We start from the raw sequence: 17,339 nt of genomic DNA, 5'->3' as shown, positions 1-17,339 counted from the left end.
AAAATGGATTCAACGAACACGATAGTTGAAATTAGACTTATCTAACTCCACATATCATATGAGAAAAATATTACCAATAAGTTATTTCTCCAACCTAAAAGAAGCCATGAACTTTTAGGTTTAAACATATTCATCAAAACATTACTTTTTTTAATGTAAAAGTGGATTCAACGAACGCAATAATTGAGATTCGACTTATCTAAATCCACGTATCAAATGAGGAAAATATTTTCAGAAATTTTGTATGTGTGACATGGTCACCTCCGGCAATTAAATGCGTGAAATCTTGGAATATTTCGTAATTAATGAATTTGTGTTGATAATAATTGCTCGACCTCCGGCAATTAAAGGCGTGAAATCTTGGAATATTTCGTAATTAATGAATTTGTGTTGATAATAATTGCTCGATTTGAACTTTAATTACTCGATTACTCACAAAAACAAGCAAAGAAAGGAATGTATGAAAGTATGAAATGAAAGTAGTTGAGTATCAATCTATTTAATAAATTTTATGACCTTAACTATTATTATCTACCTATTTCTTAGTTGTACTATAAGCTACTATATTTACCATTAATTTGTTAAAGATTGTTGCTGTTTATGCCCAAATTAAAACATCTTTCGGTCATTAAAGTACTTCCTAATTTGAATCCTCATTTTTTTTCCCAGTTTGATTGCAAAAAAATGCTTAACGTTTTTCACTAAATGGTTTGTGCATACCATAGTTAAAGATTATTTAAAGCTTAAGATTTATGAATGCACATTGGTGTTATATGCCAACTATTCATTTAAAGTTCAAGATGTATGTAAAGTATTCCGAAAATATTCGAGAACGTTGTTGATTTGGTATATCGTTTACTGCAAATAGATTGCGTCCTAGCAATTTTGAAAAGAAAAGTAGTTGGACAGAGTATTTAAGTATTTCTTGATTCTCCCAATTTAATATCGTTGCATTTGGATTATAAAAAAAAAAAAATCGTTGAATCTGGAGTACGAAAGCAAATGTTGGGGAGGTTATTGATATTTAAAAACCTACAGGGGAGGCCATTGATATTTTATTTTGTTTCTTTTCTTAATTTTTTGTGCACTTTTTTTTCATTTGAAAGCTCTTCATAACTTCATTTGACGTGGCCTCTTAAGAATGAGACAGAATGACACTAACACCACCAGTTTGTCCGAGGGCCGCTAGCCGCTTGTAAGCCGGTAGCCGGTAGCCCATCACCCCTAAGGAAACATCCGGTTCAAATCGGAACGCCGTCGCTTTGAAAACCTGTCAGCTCCTACTTAAACCCGTTCAACTCTTACTCCTCTGTCTCTCTCTCCAACTTCTCTTAGCATCCAAGTTCCTGATTTGGGGACTGTGAGAATTAGGGCTTCCATTATTTTAAGGTAATTATTTGTCTCCGTTGTTTGTTTTTTCTGTTTGTTGTATGGGTTTGGCATGATATCTGCGGCTTTTTAATTGATTTCATGCATTTTTATTTCTTTACGTGTTAGAATTCCTGATCCCTAATCATACATGGTTGGATTCCAGCTCCGGTTTAATAGCATATTTTTCTCTTTGTCGTTTAAATTAGAATTTTGGAGCAATTCTGTCTTCTAGAACCAAACTTGGCTTTGCGGTATTTTTTGTACATTGGTGTTATTTGGCTTGATTAAACAGTGGTTATCTTGACTGATTAAATTGCACAGTTGAGTCTGTTATTCAATATGGCACTGGTATACAAACTAGAATGACCATGAAGTATCATGATTGTGATTTCCTATTTTTAACCGTGTCTTTGTTGTTTCCTTGTTTTGATGTTTGTTTAGGTATATCTGTTATATGGTATGTATGTGTGTGTGTGCATGTTTTTATGTATCTGCATACCATTTCTCTTTTTCCGTTTTATTTTTTCTTTGTTTTACTTGATATTGTGATTGTAAATTTGCTACTTGCCTTCTCTCTGCATTGACGCCGATAAACACTCGTTGCCTTTATCTATTGGGTGATTTTGTTTTAGTTCATAAATATCCTTGCTTTTTTGTCCTGCCTTTTACTTTCCAATTTTGCTTCAAATGGTATTGTTGGTTGTGTTTTCGAGATTAGCGGAAATATTTGACTGCTTCTTAGTAATCTCCTTATCTTTGGCAGTAGACGAAGGGTTTTGACTTGGGTCACTTGTCACAGGTTTAAAGTTTCTTAACTTGTTATGTCAAGGTTTTGAGGAGCTATGCTCATTTATCCTGATTTTGCCTAACAAGGATGCCAGGCATACCTTTAGTGGCTCGTGAAACCACGTAAGCTGTCATTGTTTGGAGCTACCTCTCTTCATGTAATTGTCATTTTTTTGGTTAGTGATGCAAGTAGTTGCTTGTATTTTGAGGATGTATACTGACAGGGGTCTTCTCTCTCTCTCTCTCTCTCATACACACGCACACACGCACGCACGCATGCGTGCACGCAGGTGCACACTCACACTCACCCCTTCTCCCTCATGTTATTTATTTGTACTGAGCAACTGGATTTGTTTTTCTCATTAGTGGCTTTTTGTATTACTAGTTTTTCTGGTGCTAGATATTGGCACCTAAGTTGTGGATTAGTTTCTTTTTTTCTGTGGTCCTTTTGCCCACTCAATAATTATGAAATAACCAGGCACTTTAACCATGGTCACTAGAGCAAGGATAGACACATCATTATATTCTAATTCGTGGAACAGGAATTCTCTTTGCAATTGCAGTTGTTCTAGAGGGCCAGATCAGATGTGTCGCCAAGATTCTCGTCTGAATTTGTCTGCTGAGGAGGAAATTGCAGCTGAAGAAAGCCTTTCAATTTATTGCAAACCTGTAGAACTATACAACATCCTTCAGCGGCGTGCAATTATAGATGTAATTCACTTCACTAATGAGTTTTTTGACCTTGCTTCTAGTAATCAAAATGCATTGTTTGTTGAAATTTGAAGGATATTGTTTCATATATGAAACAGGTATGACATATTGAATGTGTGTAATATCAAAGTTGTGTCTGAAGATGTGATAATTCGAATACCATTAAGTTCTGTCCTTTTGATGTAAATATGGTTCAAATTACCATCAAGAACATTCACATTGATGAAGATAGATTAGTTGGACTGTGTTTTTAGCATCCAAGTAGTTGTATTCTTCTTTTGGTCAAAGTTCTAGTGCATCAATTTTAGGTTTGACTTTGTGAATTTTTTTGCATGATTTGCTAGGCTGAGTGATCTGTTATTGAGACTCTAAGCCACTTGAACATGGTATTCAAGTGTATTGTAGCAAGGTTGTCCTAATAGTTATATGTTCTCCAAACAGCTTAAGCTTAGTATGTTGAGAAGCTAAGCTATAGTGATACTTTCTTGTGCTTGTTTAAGCTGTAATGATGATTTTATGCCCTTTGCATTTGTCTTAATACGTCTGAGATCTTCTGGTAGAGGAAAAGGCAACATTGTGATATCATATTCATCCTCAAGGTAAATAATAGGACCAAAAGAAAGGGAAAGATGAGCTCTAGTATAAGTATCTGTAGTCTCTCCAACTCCACAAATGGAACTCTCAGAGGCATTCTTGAGATATCTAGACTCAAGAAACTAATTACACTAACTATAAATATGATGTTTGGTGTTGTCAATTTCGCTACAAGTGCTTGTTATTGTCTTACACAGTGGGACCCATAAGGTTAACAACAGGTTTTCTACTTTCCAACTTAAAATTGAAGTTAACATGTGAAGAACATATTTACCTGAGCACGGATGGGTTTGATAACGTGACTGGATAACATCCACACAGATGTTGGAGAAAGCTGATGAAGTTACTGACTACATCTAATTTAGTTTGCACTAGAGAATCAGGAAGTTTAAGTATATTGTCGTGTTTCCATGAGAAAATGTATGAACTATTGATTGAAAATCTCATGCTAGTTTTGTAGATCGAGTTGCCAAGCGATTTATCGAAGTTTAGGAGGTTTTGGTTTCAATCGTTTCTGATTTAGGGAGATGGAGTTTACAAGTGTAGTATATTTGAAAATATCTAAGAGCTTGTATATTTTTGTGATGTAGTTTGAGATGGACTGTCAAGAGAGAGAATAAGGACAATATTTTGACTTTATGCTTCTGGTTTCTCCTTTAAACTTAATTGATTGTAGACTGATGGTACTCTAACTGCTCTGCCAGATTCTAACCTGTATATCGGTCTTTATGCAGCCTTCATTTCTTCAGAGATGCTTACGATACAAAGTACAAGCAAAGCATAAAAGAAGGTAGCTTCACTTGAAACTAACAATTGTTTTCTCTTTTTCCATTTTACATAGTATATATTCTTTTATTTTTTACATTATTTGAAGTCCAAACTTAAAATCCGATGTAAGATCTTCTCAGCCTTGCTGCCTAATATATCTGTGAATTATGCTAGCTGTTTTTATATTTTTGGATTTTTAACTTTTGAGATGTCCCTTGAAGGGGATTAGATTGGCTGTAGCTGTGTAGGGAGAACCTTTCCTATTTACCTTCAGTTTTGGGTTGCCTTCTGTCTCCAAGATTGCAACTCTTTTCCTTATCACTTTTTTATGTAATTGTGTTTTTCTCAAAGCAGCTCTTGGCAGTAATTTTAACAGACTTCAGTTGCAGGTCTGCTGTAAAAGCTTTGGATTCTGTCTTTCTTTCTTTTTTAATTAAATGTTGGATTAAAGCCAATCCGTTAAAACATTTGGCTTGGCTGGTTTTACTTATAGAATTTGGGCAGTTTAGTGTGGGCGTACTAATTAGGCTTGTCTTTCATTAGTAATTAGTTTCTAGCCAAATTTTAAATAGTTTAAAGTAGATGAAGATGTAAAGGTCTTAATATCTTCAAATGCAGTGAGAATTTAAGAAAAGGTAGGTCTTCAGGTTGTTGAATATTTGTTTCTCTGGGTTTAATGATATTGAGAATGCAAGGCTGAGCAAGAGGCTTAGGATTTTCACTTCACATGGAGCTTATTCAAAGCTATTTGAGGACATATATTCATTTGGAAATGTGTAACGTATCTACAAGGTTTCTTGTTTCATGTTGCAATTTTTGGTGCGTTTGAGTAATAAAAATGGTGCTATCATCCGTTCTGCATGTTAATGCATTTTCAGTGGCTTATGACTAAACTATTTTGAATCACCAGGATACAAATGACAGTCTCGCTGCCAGCTACTGTAAATGATGGTTTTCAAATTCAAAGCCTGTTTCCTTTGTGCATAATGTTAGGAAAACCTGCTTCTAGTGCCGAATTCACTGAGGTAGAAGTACATTCAGTTTATCCTATCAGTTCAAGCTTGTGGTTTTCTTCCAAGATTCATAATTTGGCTTAGTCTGATGTCCCACAGGGTTGTGCTTCTTATAATTTCAATCGGTCCTGCATATTGACCTCTTTTCATGGAGATGAAGGAGTAAATCATGCTCAAGCAAATTTTATTCTCCCCGAGATCAATAAGCTATCAGCAGAGATAAAATCTGGCTCTCTTGCTATCTTGTTCATCAGCCGTGGTATGCCAGTGTGCGTGTTTCTTGATCATATATTCAGATATTGAAATCTTAACTGTGCTATTTCTACTACTTATGCCATTCTTTTCAGTGGAGTTCACTAGAGATCGCGTGGATGTTTCCTCATTTTCATGTAAGCCGTGATGCTTTTTCATTCTTAGTGTTCTTTGAATAGAGGTCCCTAAAGATGCCTTTGCATGCAAAATGTTAAGGTGCTACGCAGCCTGGACAAATAAGTTGGATTATTGGGAGAAAAGCAATCAAATGGATGCTATCTTTTTTACATTTTGGTTAACTGTATTTAGTTGCATTTTAATGAGTACTTTTTCTTTCATTATACCTAATCTAATTTCATAGGGAAGCACTTGCTAAAGTAATTTAATGCATTCACAGTTACTAAAGCAAGTCTGATTCTAACATTTGACAGATAAGGTTCTGCTCCATTTGGATTAGGTGTTTTTGGGGGTGTTTTTGAAAAATTTTACTGTAGCAGAGTTTTTAGAGTATATTTTGGGATATTTTTAGAAAATATTTTGGAATATTTAAGAGTAGTAGAGTTTTTAAAATATTTTTTAGAATATTTTTTAAACATAAAAAAAATTTAGACTACTTTTTAGAGTACTTTTTAAAAATTTTTGTAGTATTTGAAAATCTGAAGAATCCAAACAGAGATCTAGTTTTGATAGTCAAATAACTGATTGACTTGGTGAATTCAAATTGTTTGTTTATAGTTGTGTGTAGTCAAATGGTGTACTCATCAGAATGGTTATATCAAGCATGTGGGGTAACGTATGTTAAATCCTGAACTTTTTCAATTTTCATAAGCTTATTATTGATTGTGTACATCACAAGCAACAAGCTATAGTTTCATAGTTCTACATCTACCATGTAAATGACAGAAGCTGTGTGCATTTGGACAACCTTGAAGCTTCTCCTAGTATTGGCTTAAGATTGTATTTTCTCAAAATCTTAGATGATTAAACCTATATGATAGTCAAATCACCCTAGGTTCAATAAATTGAAGTGTTTCTCCACTGCTGCAGTTCTGCTTTGTTTAAATTAGATGACTTTGAACTGTAGGGAAACTGCTAATCTTGTCTTTTATTTTTTGCTTCAGCTTTTTAATTTGTGTGTGTCTTGGTAATAGCAAATGCTGGAGGGCACTGCTTGTTGGGCAAGATACCAATGGAGTTAATTCACTTGTCCTGGGAGAAGTCTCCAAACTTGAGTTTAGGCGAGAGAGCTGAGATGCTATCTACTGTTGACATGCACCCTTGTTTTATGACGGTATGTTAGAACGTATAGCTACTGTTAGTCAATTATCAATTTTTGTAAGAACATTGGAGCCGTCCATCACTATAAATGAATTGATAGATATATCTGATGTTACTCATTATAGTAATCCTTAATGCCCAAGTTTAGTTTACGTTTTTAAAAGATATGAAAACAGATTCATCAGAAAATTGTGATTCTGTCTAGCCGGAGTGGTTACTTTTTTATCTATGGTTTGAAAATTTCCACATATTGGTGCCCCTAGTTTGAAAATTTCCACGTTTTGGTGTCCCTATCATATGTGGATGGGTGTTGACTTTGTAGAACCAATATTTATTCTTTGAAAATTTCCACGTTTTGGTGTCTCTTTCATATGTGGACGAATGTTGACTTTATAGAACCAATATTTGTTCTTTTATGGACTCCTTTCAACCTGGGAACATAATTTCATCCAATATGCTCAGTGATTTTTGCACTCTGTTTACCCTAAGTTTACCAAAAACGTGGAAACATATATTTGCTTTGGCTACTGCTTCATTGAGTAGTTGTCTCTACAGGTTCCCCTTTGCTGCCTCCAAGGTGAGAACATGTTTAATCCTTTGGTAAGCATTACATAAAGAAATAGTTTAGTGCTGCCAACAATTGTTTTTCCGCCCCAGCCATTCTGTAGTATAGGATATTACACATGATGTTTTTTTCCCCAAATTGCTGTCAAAACAAACTTGTGCTTATGTTGTTTCCCTTAAATTTGTTTAGATGGGAGTAAAATACCTTTTTGTTTTCCCTAAATCATGTTCTATTCTTTCAATCAATGGCTGGGGACGAATTAAAGTGTAATTTTTTGAATGTTGCAGTTCAGTGACGTATTGATAGTCTAATGTCTTTAGCTATGAACAGAGGGACGATTTCATTCTCTTAGCTTATGTGTAGGTCTAGTGGTGCATTTTATTTTTCTGCTTATAGTTTTTTGATGAATTTTGTGGTTCCTTGAACAGTCAAGCTGTTTGGAAGAGGATAGATGTGTTTCATTTCAGACAGCCCATTCTTCTGGAACTCTGGTACTCCTAATTCTCTAATGTGGCTGTATTATGGTCTTATCAGCTTTGAGTTCAATTATCATTTTGTTATGATTTTTACTGCTTTGGCCATTAAAGGCTTCATCGCAGCAATTGCAAGTCATAGTCACTGCAGAAGAAGTTGGAGCGAAGGATAGATCTCCTTATGATTCTTACTCCTATAATGATATCCCCTCCTCGTCATTGCCGCATATTGTAAGGTGAAGTCCCATCTTTCTGCACTCATAAGTTCACGTGTGCACTCTATGTAGGTTAGTTCTTTGCAGTGTTTCTGGTGCCAGAGAGCTACTATTTGCACACTAGTTCTTATTCGTTTAACGAGCATATCTTACACTGGCATTTTGGTGTTAAACTTCCATTCTATACCAATCCAAACCAATGATAATCCACATTGTCTCAAGACAATTGAACCCTGTTCAAATTTGCTCTAATGCCTGAATCAGCAATTGTTCAAGTTGAAAATAGTTTTTTTTATGACTTTTATGTTTGCTTAGATAAAAAATAGTCTACCTTTTAGAGTAAGAAGTGACTTTTAGATAAATATGGTTTGTTTATCCTTCCTTTTCTTTTGCTGCATTATGAAAACAGAAAATATCTTCTTTGGATGTTTATTTCATGAGTTCATTTTTATGTTATCGAGCTTCATGTCAGGATGTCTGCACTTCTAGGACGCCTGCTATTCTAGATTTCACTTATTTGATTTGGCACCAGTGCAGAGCCCTCTCTTTTGTTGGTTCAGTCTTTGTTGAACTGAAGATATTTACTGTAAATGATGTTTGACTTATTACCAATCTGTCTCTTGTGAATACAACCTGCAAATTATTAACTCTGACTATCACATTATAGGTTGAGGACTGGAAATGTAGTTTTCAACTACAGGTACTATAACAATAAGTTGCAAAGGACTGAAGGTAATATTAATCTCTTTTCAATGCAATTGGGACGAATCCTTTCAGTAGTGCTATCAACTTATTGTGATGGTGATTTTTTTTTCAAATTCTAAAGTCTGATTTTTTTTTTTGGGGCATAAAGTCTGATGTTTGATAAGACTTAAAAATTTTGACATGAGCCTAGATCCTAAAGTATGCTAGGTTCAAATTGCCTGAAGTATTAATGAGTATCTTACAGATTAAATGTATATGGTAGCTACTGAAAGAAATTGTGTGTTAATCTTTGTTTACATCTAATATCATACAGATAGACTTAATTTAACTGGATCTTTGTGGATTAGATCTATGTAGATTTAGACTCTGTCTTATCTTCGAGTCTTACAGATGTGGTTGGGCTTGATTTGGTATGCTAATTGGCAAAACCTAGACCGCAATTAACATGTATGCTAGGATTTCATTCAAAGCTCACTATCTGTAGTTTTACTTTATTTTGTATTGTTCGTACTGTCCAAATTCTTCACATAATCTACTGCTATGGTGTCTTGGACTAATGAAGCTGACTTTATTCTGGATGTCATTAACTTTTCAAGTTTGAAGTTGAAAACCATGTTGTGTATCACAGAAAAGTGCATCAACAGAACACTCACAAAGAACATTGGAGTTAAACAGTGCTCAAAATGATTCTTCCTCTGTTGCATCTCTTCTAATGCTATGGTTTATTTCCCTATTTTTAAGTTAATGGATTGGTTTGGGAAGTCATATTTTAGTTGGTGTTTTTAACTGTTAGGAGAAATTGACAAAAGGTCATTTAAAAGTCTTCTGCAAAAGTAATACGATGTCTACTAACTATAGTTTCTGATCAAACACATTTTATATTGTCTGGAAAACCAGGTGATTAACTTGATGAAATATCATTCATCCCTACTGGTACAAGGTGATAATTTACATTGTATAGGTGATAAACTTATTAGCTGCTCTGAATTTGCAGTTACTGAAGACTTCTCCTGTCCTTTTTGCTTGGTCAAATGTGCTAGCTTTAAGGTGATTGTGGTTTTGAGATTTTTCTTTTTTCTTTTTTCTTTTTGTTGTTTTTAAGTGATACATGCACTTGATTATTTGTATCTCAAAAGTTTCTTATGAGTATTGTGATCTTTTAGGGCTTGAGGTATCATTTATCCACATCGCACGATCTCTTCAACTTTGAATTCTGGGTTAGTAAACTTCAGCTTTCTTCTTGAGGCTGACATTTCTTTCTTGAACTATGGAAGCTGATCTTCTATTATCATATAGGTGACTGAAGAATATCAAGCTGTAAATGTGTCAGTGAAGACAGACATTTGGAGATCCGAGGTGAGGAGACTGATTCATACGGGAAAATTAAATTGGAGATATTTGTGATGTTGGTTATTGAGTTGAACATATATGAAAAGTTCATGGTGTGGAGTTACTGTCATACGCCAGTGATTTTACAATAAAAAAATATTGAAGTCCTGCATAGAGAAAAAGTATCTCCTAGCATATCATCATATGTCTAGGCATGGATACATATTTTAAATTCTAATTTGACATGTAAGACATGGTACTTCTTCCTAATTGTTTAATCACATAGACGCCTCTTAAAATTCTTGGCAATTCATCAAGTCCAAGTGGTCTTTTGGGTACTGTAATTGACTGGAGAGGGAATTGCAAAATATCATCATATATATATATATATATATATATATGCATAAATACATTTATTAGATTCTTGTTTGACATGTAAGACATAGTACATCTTCTAATTGTTTAATCAACACAGATGCCTCATAAAATGAACATGAGAACTAAGGAAAAATCTTAGATGTATGAACAAATCTAATGCTGTGTCAGGAGTTATTTTGGCAAGTATTATGTAATTCTTACTGCTAGTGAGTTATTCTGATTACATTAGAGTGCATTTATTGATTTAAGTTATACCTGATTCTTGGAATGGTGACATGCAATTGTAATTGGTTAAAGGGATTTAAATTGCCCTCATCAATTGATTCGTTAATAGCGTATTGAAGCCCTAGAAGTAGACAGACGTAAACAGATGTAGATGTTCACCCCAGCCTAACCATTCCAGGATCAGTCTGCGAACTGATGGATAAATAACAAGAAAGTATGAATAGTGCCCATGACATGCTTTTATGGTTGTTACATGAAAAAAATTGGTTACATTTCGAGGGAGATATATATACTTGTGAAACACATTTTTTGCCTTGTTTAGATACGTCTGCATCATAGGTTTTTCACTTGTGATCTAAGAGTACTTTTTTGTCCTTTGCTGGTTGAAAATTTGTTTTCCAACGTTTTGGTTTAAAAAAAGGGTGGGTCATTCTCAAGTATGTAATGGACATTTTGCACCATGTGACTAGATTGTTGCAGATGGTGTTGATCCCAAGCAGCAAACGTTTTTCTTTTGGTATGTACTCTTCTAAGCTTCAGTTTTGATATTCTTTGCACGTCATATATTGTCAGTTTGGTGAAATCTGATAAATTTAGTGACAAGGACCAGTATAATGTATATGCAGTTCAAAGCCATTGAGACGCCGAAAAAGAAAGAGCCTTGTTCAAAATGCAAAGCATGTACATCCGCTTGTCTTGGATTCAAGCTTACCTGCATCTTTTGACGAACTTCTTGATAAGACTGATGGTATGAGTTGTCATATATAAGTTTATCTTATGTTCATTTGCATACTTCCTTTTGTAAAATTAGATGAGACTTTCACTTTGGGTGATCCATCAACTTAACCTTCATATATCCCAAAGCGAAATTTCTTAGTCTGGTCCAACGTGTCATTGCCTTTCAAAACATGCAATCAATGGGACTTTTGCTGGTGCTGAGACATACTTCTTGATAATCTTTAGAGCATTTGAAAGCTCAAATCATGGGCCATAATTTTGTCAGTACTTGGAAGTAATGTTATAGTTCTTTACTGTCCTAGAGAATTGGAGGATGAGATGTTCATTACAGATGGGTAAATTAGTGGAACATTTAAGTTGGGGCTTAGGGACTATATATTAACTGATGCAGATGTCATGGCTAATGACATGAATGGCATTTTCTATAGCTATTTATAACTACCTTCCCAGTTGTGGGGTAAAATTTTCTCCTGTCCGTGTATGGTATTAGTAGCATGACCTTTTCAGTTTTAGTTCTTGACAAGAATAGTTTTATGAAATGCACTTCTGAAGACGGACTACGAAATCTGGATGGTGCTTAAAATGCCAAGAAATATTGTTCTCTCTGTGTAAGATGTGATAGCATGCCCTTGGAAGTGGAGCTTATCTGTTTTCACTTGAACTACGAAATCTGGATAGTGCTTAAAATGCCAAGAAATATTGTTCTTCCCCTCCTCCTCTAGTTGACTGCTTCAGTTTTCTAGTAGAAATGGTCCTGCATTATCATGCTGCATTAGTACGTAAACACTTACAAGTTCAAGTCATGTGGGGACAAGGTGTCTTCTAAGAGTTATGTAGTGGTTTCTTCTCATTGGGATTTCGCCTGATCATATGAGGAGGAATTGGAAGCTTACATCTTCATGTCATCTCGTCAATCTTCTTAAAGTTGCATAAAATAGTTTGAAATCAGGGGTCTTTTGTTGTTGTTGTCTCACTTAATAAATTGTTTGTAACTATTAGAAGGTGTTGCAGAATTTGTAGAACATTATGCATCTAGTCCAAATATCCCAGGGTTATCCTCAGCTGGAAATTCATATGCAGATCCTGAATGTCTTCCTTCAGTGCCTGGAAGTAACATTGCACCTCCAACTGTGCTGCAATTTGCAAAAACAAGGAAGTTATCAGTTGAACGCTCGGATCCCAGGAAGTATGCTAACAAAGTGATTATAATGAGCAAGTTTTACTCATCTAATTGCATTAATTTGGTGTTCCAAGCTTCTGGATAAATCTATTCGAATTTTGTCATGGACAATAGTGTCTTGTATTAGGTGTTTGATTTTGCTGGAAGGTTATTTGCTTGTGTTGATCTACATTAAATTGGCACCCTTTTACTTTGTGATATCTGTACTATGGGGTCATATTGCTGGAGATTCTGTCTAAGTTGTGTTTATAGCTGTCATCATGAAATTTCTGATCTTTTTGATTGATGAGAAGCTTCCTTATCTTCCAAAGTAAAGCCAGCAGACTCTCTCTCTCTCTCTCCTCCCCCCCCCCCCCCCCTCTCTTTTCTTTCCCCCCCTTTGATAACAGAATTAGGTTTTGTCCTCCTGAGGCTACTTGTGTGATTTGCTGGTATTGGTTTATGTCTGATGTGTCTCTTTCTTTGTCTTTTTGGTTTGCCTCCCAGCCGTTTGCTGTTGCAGAAGAGGCAGTTCTTTCATTCACACAGAGCTCAGGTGACTGATTCTTTTCGTTATTTTAAATGAATGATATTGCTAATTTATGAATCCTTTTTCTGCTCTTTTTATCTGTCTCTTGGCTAACAGTGAAATGGTAGCTATTAATCCCTTGATGAAGTTCTAATTGGTATAAATTTGGAATGCTTATTGATATTTTTGGTTCCCTATCGCTCTCACTAAGCCAGACAATCCTTTGTCTTCTTGGTTAAGGTCCAAAGATTTGAATTTGAACTAATAGAGTGCAAGGCAGATTCTGGTTTTATGCACTGCACAAAAACCTGGTGTTTGAGACCTTGGTGTCAATATGGTTTCAAACTTGATGACTGCTATCTTGCTTGGTGGTATCCCAATAGTTGCTTCAGGGTCTAGATTGCTGGACATGTTATGATGCTCCACAACATATTTTGGGATTGGATGTCATCATTTTTGTAGCAAACTATAGTAGGCAGCTGCTTCATATTTATCATATTTATTGCCATGAAATATCTGAAATTTGATTTCCCTTTATTCAGCCAATGGCATTGGAGCAAGTCTTATCTGATCGGGACAGTGAGGATGAAGTTGATGATGATGTAGCAGATTTGGAAGATCGAAGGGTATGTCTAGTCATTATACTACTATTAAGCTTATACTGCATCTATTAAGCATGCTCACTATATTACCAAGTGACACTGAGTTTGTTGATGCTGGAGCCTCGGGTTATGTGTCTGATGTTATTAAAGCTTCCTTGAATTTCAGCGAACTTGTTCTTTTGTTGTTGGTGAACTCATGCTGCAATGCTTAATTTTAATTCATTGCAGATGCTAGATGACTTTGTGGATGTTACGAAAGATGAAAAGCAAATGATGCATCTCTGGAACTCTTTTGTTCGAAAACAAAGGTGATTGTTGTTCTTGCTCTCGATGTGTCTTTATCGTTGATTTTATGTTATGCTAGAAGCAATATCTTTTTGCTTTTTTTTTTTGTGAATATTGAAATAGTAAAATTACGTACTGATTAGATAATTCGTTGAATGTTTTTGAAGTCCGATGTGGTCCAGACATATAGTATCATTTATAGTTCCTTTGTCTCGATTGTTATTCTTAATCTTGGATGTTTGTTGAGTGCATATGAGCTCGGCAGAAAGCACCACTGGAGTGCAATTATCCCTTTCTTTCTACCTTGAGTATTGTTCTTACTTGTGGAAGTTTGTAATAGTTCATACTGTGTTGTGGGCAGAGCCTATAATGTTTTGCATTGCAACATTTTATTGCTTTACTGGTTGAAACTTTTATCAGTACAAGGACATTTTATTTTGGATTGTGATTGTCCTTGATGTAAAGTGTTTCATGTGTCATTACCATAGGGTGCTGGCAGATGGTCATGTTCCCTGGGCTTGTGAGGCGTTTTCAAGGTTGCATGCACAGAATCTTGTCCAGGCACCTGCATTGCTTTGGTAGGGTCTCTTTGTTCACTTGTGTGTTTCTCTTTTTCGTAAAATTTGGAATCATGCTTTACATGACTGTCTTCTATTCTGCCAAACTCCAATTCTTTTTCCAGTTTTTCCTGAAATGCATGCGCTGGGTAGAAACATGCATGCTAGGATATTACTATATAATTTGTATGTATGGATTGGTGTATACGGAAAACGGATTAAGGAATCCCTTTAGCTTTCTACTTGCTATTTTCAGTAATATATTTGTAAGGAAAATTCCATAACTGATTTGTGGCTGGACAATTTAAAATAATGAGGGTGCGTGCTCTTAGTGATCGTGCACTCTCAAAAGGCTTGCTGATAAATGTTCTAAGCATGAAGAGGGAGGGAGACGAGGATGCTACTAATAAAAAATCATGCCATATGCATATATAACAATCAGATTATATCTGGTTTTCGTTCACATCAAATGTGCCTATGCCACTAGTTTTTAATTACTGTAAAAGATGTTCTATAAATTTGCCTACTTTGAGGAAAGGTTTCTACTCTGATTGTTCACTTTAACACATGATTATATTTTCCTTCACAAGTTTTTAATTCTCTCTAATGCTGCTTGCAGGTGTTGGAGACTGTTCATGATAAAGTTATGGAACCATGGTCTGCTTGATGCGCGTACTATGAACAATTGTAATATAATTCTTGAACAATGCCAAAACAAAGACAATGACCCTATGACAAGCAGTAAAGGCGGTGATTAGTTTTTCATCACTGGGCGTGATGAGTTGTTCTCTACTGGAAGATCCATGGAATGATGTTGAGCTGGTTCGAGAGGTGAAAGCGATTGTTGCCCATTGCAAACGTCCATGGATGTAGATCTTGCCAACGTAACATATACATTCATCTGGCTCTCTATACATCCCCCCTTCTCTCTACACCTTTTTATTCTTTTGGCAACTTTAGGAGGCTTCATTACCTTTTTCTGAAATCAGCAGTGTAAAACAGTTTTGGACCCAAGTTTATTGGTGAACATTAAGAACTTATTCATGTGTCAATTCTTCAAGTTAAGAGGACAAGCTTTTCTTTTTCAATTTGTTGTACAGTTTTAAATCATTATTGTGTGTGTCCTTCTTTTTCCCCTCGTGTAATTTGCTCTTGGCAGTTTTGCTGCCGTGATTTCAGAGAGTTTGAGCAGTCTCTCCGGTTGTGTCAAAGCCAGCCAATAGTTAGATGCTTACCAGAAGATTACCACATTTTTTTCTTAAATAGCAGAATTCAGTTTAAATTACGTAATTTGTAGAAAATATGAGTAGAAAAGTGACAATTGAGTACTGAGACTAATTTTTTTATTATGTGAAATTTTCCTTTATTTACTTTATCCTCCAATTTACTTATTAAATTATAAACTTTCATATTAAATGGGTCAACCCATGGTTGATCTGATTTGGACCTTGTTTGCTTGGCAAGTTATTCGGGTTTGACTTAATTTTGATCCGAACATATGAAGAGTAAATTTATATCCATTAATTTTATATCAAGTTTGAGTCGTGTTTTCGAGTCATATCGAAAATTGCAACTGTTACGCCTACTCTCTTGTAAAGCTTGAAGTCTTCCATTGGATAAAAAGAAAAAATTTAAGGCTTGCAATTTCCTATTGGACAAAATAAATAAATATCTATATCTAAAGTTTTTTAATCTCTAAAATTGTAGTATTTCTTTTTGGCTAGATTCAAACAGAACCTGTCATTAGTAAATCATTTTAGAAAGTAGCCTTTTCTTTCTTATGTTGTTCTTGCTCACAAACGCCCGGATTTAAACGGGTAGAATTAAGCAGAGTCGTTATGCACCCTTTGTTTGATTTGCTCATTCTCTTGCTTCTTCTAGCAAAAATGGTAATAATGGTTCAAAAAAGAATTGCCTAAAAAAATTAATTCTCGAAATATATGAAGTATGGGTGCATGATGAAACCACAGCACTAAGTTCTATATCATGTCAAATAAATAGTTCATGCATATTTAGCTGTGGAGGCAGGATTCTCAATGTTTGAAGTATCGGGTCGGGACAGACCTCGGATTGGAACCTGCGAAACACAGGAAACTCGGGCCAAATAGTTGGACTTAACTATGAGACTCTAATATACAAGCCATCTTTAGAGAATTCGATACGTAAACCAATACATAAGTAGAGTGTAAGCATTCAAATTTTGCTTGGGATATTCATTTTAAACTAACAATGAAATGCTATAGTCTCATTCTTATGTAGAGGTTGAGCAGTCAAATCCAACTTAGAATACCCATTTTGAGTTAGTGAGAACGAACCGAATAAATTGAACTTGAACGCTCTACTTAACCACTCAAATCCGAGTTGGAAAGCCCATTTTGAGTTAGTGATAACGGAATTCATTCAGTTGGACTTGAATGCTGAGACACTGGTCACGTCATAGACTTACGGGCCTAGGGCATGATATAATTCATTATCCAAGTTATTTATAAGTGCTCAATTTGTATAATAAGGAGAAGTATGAAGTGTTAGAATTCTAAATAGTGAAAGTTAAATCAACAGGGTATCAGAGACAATTGTCAATAGCATGTTGGCATGTAAATTGGTTGAAATTTTAAATGTATTTAAAAGTTGAAAAATCGTTTAAAACGTCTCTCACATTTTGCTAAATGAATGTTTTCATCATTTACTTTTAAAATATTAATTTTACGTCATTTACAAATTCAAAATAGCAATATTTGATCCTAACATAAGTTTCTCGATCATTTTTTAATTTGAAATCATTATATTATCTACGTACAGTTATTTT

The 17,339-nt window shown here is 35.0% G+C and overlaps 1 protein-coding gene across 17 annotated transcripts; it reads left to right on the top strand.

The window, feature by feature from the left end:
* Window positions 1-1,143: 1,143 nt before the first annotated feature.
* On the top strand, window positions 1,144-15,621 carry LOC113727336 (polycomb group protein EMBRYONIC FLOWER 2-like). Of its 17 annotated transcripts, none has more exons than XM_072078225.1 (22): window positions 1,144-1,389; window positions 2,171-2,280; window positions 2,721-2,868; window positions 4,197-4,252; window positions 5,141-5,255; window positions 5,343-5,502; window positions 5,591-5,632; window positions 6,647-6,786; window positions 7,767-7,829; window positions 7,926-8,047; window positions 8,694-8,758; window positions 9,726-9,778; window positions 9,895-9,948; window positions 10,028-10,087; window positions 11,134-11,180; window positions 11,290-11,411; window positions 12,401-12,587; window positions 13,068-13,116; window positions 13,632-13,715; window positions 13,920-13,999; window positions 14,465-14,554; window positions 15,153-15,621. In XM_072078225.1, the coding sequence occupies exons 2-22, from the start codon at window positions 2,246-2,248 to the stop codon at window positions 15,289-15,291; spliced, it is 1,911 nt and encodes a 636-aa protein (XP_071934326.1). In that variant the 5' UTR covers window positions 1,144-1,389; window positions 2,171-2,245; the 3' UTR covers window positions 15,292-15,621. The 17 variants fall into 17 exon arrangements, with proteins under 17 accessions (XP_071934326.1, XP_071934334.1, XP_071934331.1 ...); XM_072078222.1 differs by having other exon boundaries at window positions 1,250-1,389; window positions 2,135-2,280; window positions 2,700-2,868; XM_072078219.1 differs by having other exon boundaries at window positions 1,250-1,389; window positions 2,135-2,280; window positions 2,700-2,868; window positions 5,328-5,502.
* Window positions 15,622-17,339: the final 1,718 nt, after the last annotated feature.

The sequence above is a fragment of the Coffea arabica genome, chromosome 2e (genome assembly GCF_036785885.1).
Source record: "Coffea arabica cultivar ET-39 chromosome 2e, Coffea Arabica ET-39 HiFi, whole genome shotgun sequence".
Lineage (NCBI taxonomy): Eukaryota > Viridiplantae > Streptophyta > Magnoliopsida > Gentianales > Rubiaceae > Coffea > Coffea arabica.
This window is presented reverse-complemented; position numbering and strand designations above follow the sequence as displayed.

Coding starts and splice junctions, on each gene's coding strand:
- LOC113727336 (XM_072078219.1), top strand. CDS start 2,246: ATGCCAGGCATACCTTTAGTGGCTCGTGAAACCAC. Junction 2,869..4,196: donor AGCGGCGTGCAATTATAGAT/GTAATTCACTTC, acceptor GTCTTTATGCAG/CCTTCATTTCTTCAGAGATG. Junction 8,759..9,725: donor TAAGTTGCAAAGGACTGAAG/GTAATATTAATC, acceptor CTGAATTTGCAG/TTACTGAAGACTTCTCCTGT.